At 45.0% G+C, this 12545-nt stretch overlaps 1 protein-coding gene across 1 annotated transcript in view; it reads left to right on the forward strand.

The window, feature by feature from the left end:
* The window catches only part of Slc24a2 (solute carrier family 24 member 2), a 225556-nt gene that overhangs the window by 153851 nt on the left and 59160 nt on the right, over positions 1-12545 (forward strand). The window contains exon 5 of the mRNA XM_032902185.1: positions 8479-8529. Within this exon, the coding sequence (XP_032758076.1) occupies positions 8479-8529 (51 nt within the window). The remainder of the gene's footprint in view (positions 1-8478; positions 8530-12545) is intronic.

Genomic DNA, 12545 nt, shown 5'->3' on the forward strand with positions numbered 1-12545 from the left:
AAGAGACAGGTCTCCTTCTAGCCATGCTACGTTAGGCTGGGTCTTGGGATGTTCCTTATTTCGTTTTTGTTCCAGCAAACATCCTTCCCATTAGAAGTCTTATTCTACTCTACCCCATCCTCTCCCTACCCCATTTCAAAAAGAGAGAAGAACCTCATATCCAAAGGCCTGTTTTTCTTGCCTGGTCATCCAGCTCATGTAAAATACAGTGAAATATGGTCTGAGACAGCCCCTCACAGGACAGAGCTCGGCAAACACTGTGACATTGCTAAGCAACACCACAGAGAAGCTGGCTGCAAATTAGGGGACAAATCTGTAAGAAGCCAGAGTATCTGGGGACTCGTGTGGACATTTTATTATGAGCCATCTGGATGATCTACAGTAATGACCACACATTATTGTTCACTGTTCAAGGCTGATAATTCCCACATAATTATGTTGACGCCTTCCCCCTGTGATCGTAACCTAGCTTTCCAAATCTTCCACTGTGCCTTGCTTCATCCAGGTACTAATCTGCAAAATGACAGAGGAGAGCTAGACCTAATGAGCAATTTTCATTCCTCCCAAAATAAAATTTAAAGCACAGTAAGAAGAAAAGTCACTTTCTGCTCTCTACTTGCACAGTGGGGGAACACACTGCCCATGAATGCTCGTAAGAGACGGAAGTGGTCACGATACCATAGCCGCTCAGGCTTCCTGATGTGGGTCCCACTACAGTTCCCCAGAGGAAACCATCCTAAGATTCAATCCCATTCTCAGCCAGCAAGGACCCGACTAGGACATAAAGAAGCAAGTCTTGACCTGCTGAAGAAAAGTGTCAGGCAAGCATTCCTCCCAGGTCCAGCTACCTGAATGGTTCATTTATTCAAGTAACATTTGTAAGTAAATTGGACTAAGCGATTGATTTTTAAAGCACAAGTTACAAAATTGATGAGCCAAATATAGCTCAAATTCATTAAGCTTTCATTTTTAAAAAGAAAATAGAATTTGTTGAAAACACATGGAAATCAAGAGATTTCACAAAGCAAGCCAGGTGTGCAGATTCCGCTCATCAGAAAGGGTCTGCAGAGTACTTCATTTACGGCACTCATATACGTATTGTACTTAAACCAGGAAGCAAATGAGTGAGGGAGACCAAAAAAAAAAAAAAAAAAACAAAATGTTGGTGATAACAAACCATAAGGCTTAGATTTGCAAAGAGTTGAGACAGGAGAGTAAGAATTTTACAAAAGGGCCAGATTCAGAGGGCATGAAAAGTCAGCGGTAACTCCCTACGAGCGCCAGGGAGGTACCTGCGTGTGCGCATGCGCGCGCATGTGTGCTGTTCTTACGCCTTTCTTGGAATTCCGTAGCTGGTGTGGATTACTGTCATGGTTCATTTTGTGATGCTCTACCAGAATGCCTAGGACTGGGTAATTTATAAAGCACAGAACTGTGTGCTCAGTTGCTCATCATTCTAGGGATCTGGGCCTGCCTGGCGAGGGCTGGCTCTCTGCTGTCAGGACAGCACAGTGAACACACGTCCTCCACAGGCATTGAATGTTGCTCACAAAGGCAAGGACAGAGCCCCTCCCACGGTCCTTATTATAGCGCCAATGGATCTATTCCAAAAGAATCTACCCTCATGACCTAAACGGGTCTTGAACGGTTCTAAATCTCAATTTCATTGCGTTAAAAATTGAGTTACAATTCATGAGTTCAGGAGAATCCCCTCCAAACCAAGTTCAGCTCTTTATTTTCGTTTGCCAAGTGCTTGTCTTGCTTTGAGAAACCTAAGTGAGAAGCCTTAATCTCATAGAACAAAAAGAAGTATCTTTCAGCGGGAGGAAAGAACAACACAGGGCAAAATGTATCTCTGCTAGCACCCATGTGTGACGTATGTGTGCCACATGGTGAGTTCAGCTGTCCCCAGGCACCTGTGCACCGTGTACCTGTTGAAGAGCCACTTAGAGAAGTTCATCCCAAATGTCAGTCTCCCACAGAATGCCAAGCCGAGCTTCTGCAATGAGTCAGTACTTTGAAAGCTTTGAAAGCTTTTGGATTTGAAGGTTAAAATATTCCTTCCCCTCTCACTTGAGTAGGAAGTGGGATTCGAGGTTGTTTCCGAATTTAACCTCCATCTCTTAGGTGGCTTGGGTTTTGTTTTGTTTTTCTCCAATTTAAAAAACAAGATTACCAGAGAAAGGACTGGAAGAGCTTGAAGGGGCTCGAGACCCCATATGAACAACAATGCCAACCAACCAGAGCTTCCAGGGACTAAGCCACTACCCAAAGACTATGCATGGACTGACCCTGGACTCTGACCTCATAGGTAGCAATGAATAGCCTAGTAAGAGCACCAGTGGAAGGGGAAGCCCTTGATCCTGCTAAGACTGAACGCCCAGTGAACGTGATTGTTGGGGGCAGGGCGGTAATGGGGGGAGGATGGGGAGGGGAACACCCATAAAGAAAGGGAGGGGGAGGGGTTAGGGGGATGTTGGCCCGTAAACAGGAAAAGGGAATAACATTCGAAATGTAAATAAGAAATACTCAAGTTAATAAAAAAAAAATTATTTTACTTCTGTTGGCCAGGAGCGTTTAATACATAAGACTAATGACTAAAGAAAGACTTTGAAGGAAACCATTCATTTTGGTAGTCTGTACAAATTGGCTTTTGAGAAGGAAAAAAACAACAACCATAAAGCTTAATATCAGAGTGTATTAGAAAACATCTTCTTCCAGCCAAGAACTTAGGCTTAGTATAAAGAAAAAAATTTCAAATTAGGAGACTTAAAAAAAAAAAAACAAACTAGTAATTGTGCTGGGTGACGGTGCTTGGGAGGCAGGGGCAGTCAGATCTCTGTGAATTTGAGTCCAGCCTGGTCTACAGAGCCAGCGCTCCAGTTCCAGGACAGCTACCCAAAGAAACCCTCTCTTTAAAATTAAAAAAAAAAAACAAAAAAAAAAAAAAACAAAACCACGGTAGCCAATTTATTCCAAACATTCCACAGAACAATCTACGGACCGTGCAAGTGCTGTGTGTGATGGGAAGCTACACATCATCAACCTTTATCCTGTCATTCAGGAACATTCATGCTGGATGTTGGGTGCATGGCTGCAATCTCAGTGCCCCTGTGGGTAGATGCGGAAAGATCAGGAGTTCCAGGCTGAGCTCAGCTAAGTTGTGAGTTTGAGCCCCGCTTGGGCAACTCGAGTCACTGCCTCAAAAATCCAAAGTAACAAGAAATAAATGAAATCTTCAAGGCAAACATTTACTCAGTGATTAAAGGAAATCCTCAGATTTATAGAAGAGACAAAAAAAATACCTTCACTCTGGGTCTAAATCAACAAATTGCTGGCATGCTTCTGACAGTTTTCTCTACCGGGTTCTGTGTGCTGTGTTTCTCATTTGCACATCTCAAAATACTCATGAATGACCACCCATGGAGACGTCTAGCCTTGGGATGGGACTCCAATACTTTACGCTAACCTGAATTTTATAGACTGTTGCTGTACCTTCCGCAGACAGAGGAAGGAGACCAGTTACTAAAGACGTTTGCAGCTCCCCAGTTCACCATGTTTTACAGACCGATGTGTCTCTTCCTATAAAATACTCCTGACAAGCAATGGCCTCCCCCTGTGTCCCCCTCAGTCTGCAGGAAGAACAGAGAAAAGGGGGGAGGGGTACCTAGCTATAACTAGTCGAACTCAAGCTGCCCAATGACTGTTGTACAGAAGGACTCTTAACCTCTATCGTAATGGCTGCAGTGGAAAACCTTGAGCATCAATGTTGACCTTCTCTGTTTTACCAAGTCCAGAAAAACTCAACACACCAAGGCATTCTGAATGTCACTGTCTCTGGGGCGCTGCTGAATACTTTTATTTAGTAAATGTGAGGAGAGCTGAGCATGTGGTGTGGGGATGTAGGTTTTCTGTCTTAGAGATTTAAATAAGAGAGTCTTTACTCTCAACTTAAGACACATTAGCCAGAAGCCAGCTCACTGGCAAATACACAGAGGGAAAATGTTTGGGCTCCGATCGTCCCCTGACAGTCAGATGAAGAAGGGTCGCATGTCCCATCCTCTCCCTCCTTTTGGCCAGTGCTTTGATTTTCCTTAAATCTGAGAGCAGATGTGCAGGATTAATGAAGAAATGTTCTTAGATACTGGCCCCGGCATGACGAATATCTTTTGCTGTTGAATAACCAATCTCTTTTTAAAGCCTCTTGGTCCTCTTGAATTTGTCTTAACAAGCTTGGATAAGGTACCATATTGTCTCACTGCCCTGCTACACATCCTCAGGTCCTTGTCTTTGTGGTACTTGCAATAATGACAGCTTCTCATAGTCTTCCTTATGCGGTTCATCCTGTGTCCTCTTTGCTGCCACTCTGTTTATAGTACACAGCTGAGGATGCCAGCATTCAGAGAGAGGAAACGCCTTGCTCAGAGTCACATGTCCCATAAGCAGCAGATCTTGGTTCCCAAGCGACACCTCTAACTTCAAATCCCGTCTCCTTCCATGCACTTGATACTGAGCACAACCCTTCCATGCAAACCACTACTCGTCCACACATCATGACAAGCACTAGACAGCTTCACTGCAGTTCTGGCTGCAGTCAGGACTGAGAAAGCCTTGATTGTACCAAAAAAGCTCAAGCCCATACCCAGACATAAAGCTAGATCTTTGAAAAGAATAGAACATCAATCGTGGATTTTTCCTGAGAGATGACACTTAAACAATAAACGAGTGTTTCATTTATTCCTCCACCTCTAGTTCTCATTCAAATCAAATGAGCTCAGCATAGATCCTTCTACTGACTTTCCATTTCATACACCCGGATTTTAAATCTTTAAACATGAGAAGTCCTTTTTCTGCTGCTCCCATCACCAGGAGTTGGTGGTAGAACATCATAGAATAAAGAATGTCAAAGGCCTCAAAAGTACAGCTGAGGAAGGAGAAACATGTGCCTGTGTACTTCTTGAGAAAGGCAGAAGCCATGAGTCCCCAATACTAATTCTTATTCACAGGGTTTTTTTTAAGATTGGAAACAAAACCCCTACCCTGATTTCATTCAGTGTGAAGTATGGTGGACCAGAGCCCAGAGGCCAGACCAGTAAAGTCAGCTGGAGAGATTGCTAGCAAATGTGGGTCAAGGTGGTTGGATGAACAATGCTATGTTCAGTTCCTTGGATGTGTAGGAATTTGGACACCTGAGGCCCCGGCTCTCCAGCTGGCACAAAAGTCAGCACAGCACCATGTTGGGCAACATCAGTGGTCAGCCTTCAGGCTCATCTGAGAAACATTTCAGTGAGTTTGTAGGGCACTGTGCTAGGCGGCATCTGTGGGCAGATTTAGGCTCATCCCAAACACAAACCAATGGGTTATGCGATATACCCCTCCCCCTGGGCCACATGGTGTTCTTAGAGAAACCTTTCAAAGAAAAGGCACCAGATGACTTTCAGAGTGGAAACCACGATGATACGCCACTCTTCCACACCGCCTCTTGTTCAGTTACTACAGTGAACGCTGCTATCTGGGACCAAACACCTTCCGTGTTTTCCCAGCCTCTTCCCTTCTTTATTCAAGAGACTCTCAGTTGGTTCCTAATCCAAATAAGTTGACAAGAGCTGAATGATGGGTGTGCACACCTTTAATTGCAGCACTCCGGAGGCAGAGCCAAGAAGATCTGTGAGTTCTAGGACAGCCTGGTCTACAGAGTGAATTTCAGGACTTCCAGGGCTGCACTGAGAAACCCTGTCTCAAAAAAGCAGAGTAAATAAATAGATGGTTGATAGATAGATAGATAGATAGATAGATAGATAGATAGATAGATAGATGCAATGATATATAGATAGATACATTGATCCATAGATAGATACATAGATTGATTGATTGATTTAAAACAAGTCGAGAGTGGCTTGAGAAGGTGTCACGGATTGAGGGCTGGGTGATTTGGAAGTCAAGTTCTTGCACAGGTGAGTTTCATTATGCCTTCTGGGCCCTTACAGCCTGGTCAACAAACAGTGGCTGAGGCCACTTTCTACGGGGCATCCATAGGACAGTAGCCAGATGTGCGAGGAGCTCTGGTTTCTGCACGCACACTGTTTGTCCTGCTTGCATGTTGCATCCCTCAACCTGCACCACCCATGACCCCAGGATCAGGGAACAGGCGTGTCTGGCTCGTGGAGATGTTGCCCTGCTTCCCTCGGGATGTGGCTGCTGAGTTCACCGTCTCACCATCCCGTGGCTGCCAGCGACGAGGACTGTGTTCTAATCCACTCATTTTCATCCTCCATCCTTTGCTGAAAATACGGTCCCCTGGCTTGCGTGGATACTGTTCCCTTCAGCTTCCTCCTCCCACTGCCTGACTAGCCAAGTAACCTGTTGCTCTGCAGCTCTTCACTGCCCTCACTCCCCACTGTTTGCCTTATTTTTTTTCCATAAAGTGTGCTCTGTTCTCGTTCCTGTGTGCCATCCATCATCCAAGGAAGCAGCTCATAAGTGACCTAGACATTGCCAGAGTGCAGGAATGCGTGAGGCTTGTTATGTGTGAGGAGTTTCCTACTCTGTGTCAACATAAAGTAACAATGTAGCAATTGGACGGTGTGATTGATTTTATTATTCATGGTTCCAAGCAGAGATAAAGTTCAAAACAATAGCACCTGCCACAAGCAGATGCTTCACAGGTTGGGACCAACACGGGAAAACAGGTGTGTGCATACAGGAAGGTCCGCGTCTGAAAAGATGGATTCACTAGCGCACAGCGATGTGTCATCACTGTGCAGAACATGCTTGACAGCCAGCCTTGTAAAACACATGGCCACCCGCATCCTGTTTCCTGAACAGATAATAGTGGATTCCAGCTGTTGAGTCCTCTGCTTTACCTGTCAGAGGGAAGGGATCCTAGGAAAAAACTATTTGTTGGCTAGTAGACTTTATAGTTTACTGCAAGATTGTACGCGCGCACGCGCACACACACACACCTATTTTGTAAAGCCACTATGAACATATGATTAATATTTATGAATATTAAGACTTCTACACCTCTATAAACACACATACACACATATGGCAACTGTTCTTAAAACAACAGAAAAAATATTTCCCTAAAAGCAATACCTAGAAATCACAAAAATAAAAATTTCTTTTTTAAATAAAATTCAACTTCTCATTGAAGCACCTGCATCCTTTGTAATGAGTCTAACAAAAGCCAGAATAGACAAGATCCACAAGAGCATAAAGACGGGATGCTTTTTCTCCCCAAAGGTATAAGCTTCTACTGGTGTATTTGTATTAAAATAGCTTCAGATAAAATTAGACATGTGGGAAGGACTCTATAGAGGGGAGAATGTACGGTATAAATATCCGACGCTGGGATGTTTGTCATCTGCGTTAGCAGGCTCCTGCATCTCACACAGACTCGTCAATTTCAAGTTGATTCACGTGTGAGTTTTCCACAGCTGTCCAAGGCAATGGGCCATGGACACATTCTGTGGAGTCCCAAGAGTGTCTCTGGAGTCTGACTAAATTCTTGAAGTTTATTGGGAGCACATCATCATGACCAAGAAAACCATTTTTAATCTGCTTCCAACATTGCTCAAAAGTATCTGGGATTAGAAAAGAACAAAAACCAAAGTCTCTGTTTTGGAACTAAAGTAAGAAACAGACGAAGTCCATCCCGATCTCCTCTTTCTCCTAACCCAGCCATCATGTCCCCAGTTGACTCCAGCATCCCTGCCTCCCAGTGATCTCCGGTACAGATGGGTCCCCCAGGTCATCTACCCTCAGAAGCACAAAAACTGCTCCCCTGGCCCTGCTCTTTGGGGAGCACACAGCAGGCCTTGCCGTGGTCCCCTGTTGTGCTTCTCTTGCTGTCTTGGGCAGGGGGGCTTCCCTGGGAAGATGGCTCATTGGTCCTCCCCGTGCAGTGCCTCTGACACCTCAACCAGCATCCTGCACACATGACACTCGGTGTTTCATCTAAAATACGAGATCTTCAGGAATAGGCAAGTTAAAATTGGGCTGTTCATACAGTATCTCTCCAGGTAGCCTCTTTATTCTCTAAAAGAATGGAAAAGCCATGTGGTGACTTGGAGGCCACTTTACATAACAAGTGTCTACAAGGATCTCTGGGTATAGATGGCTGTTCTTGCTCAGTCCTTTCCTCCTGGAGTCACCTCTATAAAAGTTGTGAAGTTAGGAAAAGCCTGGGCTGAAGCACCTTTGCCAAGTATTCCGTTTTGTTGAGTGTTAACTAACATGTCCTATTCTGTAACACACAGCCCAGCCCACCGTCAGTGAATAATATATTTTCAGTGATTCTGAGAGCGGGCCGTGAAGCCGTCTGCCACATGGCACATGTTTGCACATCTCCATATAGCTACAATTGCCGAACTTGACAGTATAACTCTGAATCTGATTAATTAAGAATGTGTAAAAGCGAAGTTCTTGCATTATAGCTCGTTCCTTATCTTTGTGTCTTTTACTGTGATGTTGTAGAACTTGGATCATATGGAAAACTAAAATATTATGACACAATGACTGAAGAAGGTAAGAATGATTTCAGAATTGTATGCCCCCTGGCTTTTTCTTTTCCTTCTTTCATTTATGGTGTCTGTTGCTTGCCCATTTTTCTAACCTCATTATTTTCTTCTTTGCATGATCTCAGTAACATTGTGTGGTTTTTTTTGCTTTGTTTGTTAGTTTTTGGTTTTGAGTTCTACATTTTTGTCTAGTTTTTGCCATTGTGTTTAGTTGGAATTAGAGACGTGCAATACCATGGGTAATTATGTTACTCCATTCCGACAATCAAACCATCCCAATTATATAACACACGCAGAGAAATGGTGTCCGCAGTACAAGCACAAATCAGCGCCCACGTACTGACAGGAACATACAGAAACAAGTCCTCCCAGCGCTCACCTGGGATGCCCTGCATTTCAGAGGGGGATTAAGTTTTGATGGATTTATTGTTTGTGTTAAAGCAATGAAACACTAAAATAGTGAATACACCTCAAACCAGCCTAAAACCCAGTTCTCAAGCAAAGGGCAGTGGCCTGTGTCCTCAGACCGTACTATCCCTGCCAACTTGGACAAGAACCTTAATCTGATAGTGCAGAGCCACCATTCCGGGTACCAGACGTGTCCCTATGAGGCTCCCACTCTGTCAGGTTGGGTGAGTCACTTGAACAGTTTCCTAAGTTGGGATTTATTCTTAAATGCACTTGCCAGTGGATTCCAGTCCGTACCTCAGAGAACAACCTTGTCCCAGGCAGAATCACTTCTCAAAACTATTTAATTCCGGAACAGAATTCATAGAAGAGCAATTTGACATTTTTGAATTCTTGTAAAGAGAGCTGTCTTCTCACCCTCGCTGCCGTTCCACCCCGCACATCTCCACATTTTGAGGAATGTGTAATGTTTATTTTAAAAAACTCATCTGGGGTTTTCACATGACTCTTCCTCTGATACTAACATGCAGTCAGAAGGTACCCTAGAACATCCTTCAGCACAGTAAATTCCCAAGTGTGTTGCATATCTTGCATTCAGCTTCCAGTATCTCTTAGCTGCCTTAGTTTACCAAAGATTTCCTAGTTGCTTTGCATGCACAAAGTGGACCGTCTGACAGTCCTGGATAAAGCCATTCTCAGCCCCTCCCAGTTCTGGCTTCTGTACATAACTGGGCCCTTCTCTGTTGCTCTCCTGAGTTTCTGGTTAACCACTGCACAGTGGTCTGGTCACTAAGAAGATCTTTGTCCGAGTCCTGTCAACAGCCAGAGAAATGCAGGTCCTTGGTCAGGGCCCTTCCAACAGGGAATAGGTTGAAGGGAGCCCCCAGCCTGGCTGTCATTTGACTTCTGGCTTAGGGAGAGGTTTTTGTTGACTGTCATGAATCTCCACTGTGTCCCTTATAACACCCTTCCCACAGCCTACCAGCCCCACCTCGCTCATCTCCCTGTCACTTTATCCACCCTTTCTCTCTTTCTCTCCTTCCTCTTTGTATAACCCTCTGAGCCAGTGCAGTTATGAAGCCTCTCCTTCCCCTCTCCCTGCTACCCCAGATGAGATCATGTGGAGAGACAGGAGTGGTACTTGTAGTCCGATGGTATAACTTGCTAATGATTGAGGTTTGGAGGGAGAAAAACAAAAAGTCAAACTATTCTCTAAACTAAGACCCAAGGATAGTCCTTAGGTCAGGAAGCTTGGCCTCTGATGTCTCAGTGGCCTCATAGATCACCTTTAACCTCCTTCATCACTTTGACTGTCCCTCCCTTCATCTCCTTCCCACTCACTGTCTTCTTGGCCAGACACCCCTCCCCATTATGTAAGCAAACGCTAACTAAAGCAGCGTGAATGAATCTTCTCCTGTGATGTCACTGGTGCGGTTCAACACCAAGGAAGGAAGGGAGCAGAAGAGAGAGCCATATTTAAAGCACTAAGAGACTTTTGGCTTAGACTTCTCTACCAGGCGACTCTTGGTCCTTGGCCATGCTGCCAGACACCATAATCTACCGTGAATCAGGACAGTGAATGCAGGGTTCTCAGGCTTCTTCAGTCAGAGAGGTCTTTCTTATGTGGATCCTCTTGTGGAATGATCCAGGAAATGCTACCTGAGGTGAACTCTTCCTCTGGAATGCAAACCCTTTGAAAGAGTAAATTCTTCCAAGCACATAAAGGGTATCATACAACAGAGCTCTCACCCTCCCAGACCAGGCTATTTGACAGGACAAGCCAAATTTGGCTTGAACCTAGTTCTTGGATTCCATCAAAGAGATCCAAAGTCAACTTAGATCCCTCAGACCCGCCAGTAGGCATTCTCAAGGGCTTCTTAGCTCTCATTTAAAAATAATAATCATAACTGTGATTTATGGCCCTCCACGTTGTACAGTGTAAGGCAGTATAATAAAAGATGGCGGCCTGGAGCAATAACTGTCCGCTCACCGCCTTTGGGAAACACTCCGCCCATTTAAAGCAGTCTTCGGTTTGAGTACTGTGACCAGCCCTCCAGTGAGGCTTTATCATGTCGGCTCACATGATGAGTCATTCTGTGTAACTATTCACCAGGATTCTCTGGACATGATGCAAAAGCAGCTTCTTTTCATCCTCTTTAAATGGATCGAATGGAAAGGCGCATCTTACGTGCGATCTCATCCCCAGAGAATGGAATAGGGACTTTTAAATACTATCCTGCTTACAGTTGGCATAGTACTTTGAGGCACCTTCTTGTGCTAGGCATCCTACTAGGTACTCTGAGGAAACACGACCGAAGAGCAGGCAGTCTGTCCCCATGAAGCTTTCAAGGGGGAACGGTAACAGAGAGCGACTGAGGCACCAGGAAGAAGATGATAAAAACTGGAGAAGTTCAGAAGATGGTGTAGAAGAAATGTCTGCCAGTGGGGAAGGGAAACGATTTTTATGAGGAAGGGAGTCTTTGAATGAGCCCTAACAGGCCAGTAGATACGGGATAAGCTAGGGAAGGAAGATGTCCCCCAAAAAAACCCGACTGCCCTGAGAGAAAGGTGAAGGAGAGGCCACCCCAGCACTGTGAGGTGCCTTAGTGCAGACCTACAGGTTTTGTAAACTTTGTATTGTGTCCTCAGTACCATGGTCACATGGGCAGGCTGGAATGACACCGGGAGAGAAATCAAGGCTCATGGAAGTAGCTTATCACCTGAAGACACTGAAGTTCAGAGGATTCCTATGGGAATACAGAGACAGCAAGTGCCGATGTGGGGGCTAAACCCAGCACAGTCACATTAAAGCCCTGCCTTGTGCGGGCGGCTCTGGGGAGCTCATTCCAGCTCTCATCTACCTCTGTCCTGGTCTGTCTCTGGAAGAAAGTACCGAACCAGATGCAACAGCCCAAGCTGTGTCTGCATCAGCGTGGGGATGGATGTGATGCCAGGGAAGGGAGGGCCAGCAGGAGCAAACACAGACAATCTGCTTGAGAACTTCTGCTGCGTGGGAGACACGAGCATTGAAGGCTGTAAGACATTAAGCTAGGAGAAAGCAGTAGGGTCTGTCCCTCAGCCTTGGGAACACAGAGTAGGCAGAGACCCAGCCCTGCCCCAATCAAACACCACCTCGGTAGTTTTACCCCTGCTCCCAAGATGATAAACTGTCTAACAGTGTGTTCCCTTAATAATAACTGCATGGAGATTATTTTTACAAACGTAAGAGGTTAGTGAGCTTTGCTTTCCCCGGGGACTGTATTTGCTTTTGGAACAAGACACTTATGGAAATTCTAAAAACAAATGTACAAAGCTAATTCGAAGACAGTGAGACGGCCCAGCAGGTAAAGGCACTTACTGCCAAGTCTGAGGTCTCCAGTCAATCCCCAGGACCCACATGGAAGGAGAGAAACAGTTCCTACAAATTGTCCTCCGATCTCTAGATACACATTAACACAACTTCCCCCACCCCACCCCAGCCCCCCCAAAAAAATGTACAAGAGAAAAAGTTATCTCAACCTATTTTCTTATAGCATGCTAAGCAAGCACTCTATCACAGACTGACCTACTCTCCCCAGCCCCAGTTTATACAATAGATTTAAAGGAAAGGCAGTG

Source organism: Rattus rattus, chromosome 1, assembly GCF_011064425.1.
Source record: "Rattus rattus isolate New Zealand chromosome 1, Rrattus_CSIRO_v1, whole genome shotgun sequence".
Taxonomy (NCBI): domain Eukaryota; kingdom Metazoa; phylum Chordata; class Mammalia; order Rodentia; family Muridae; genus Rattus; species Rattus rattus.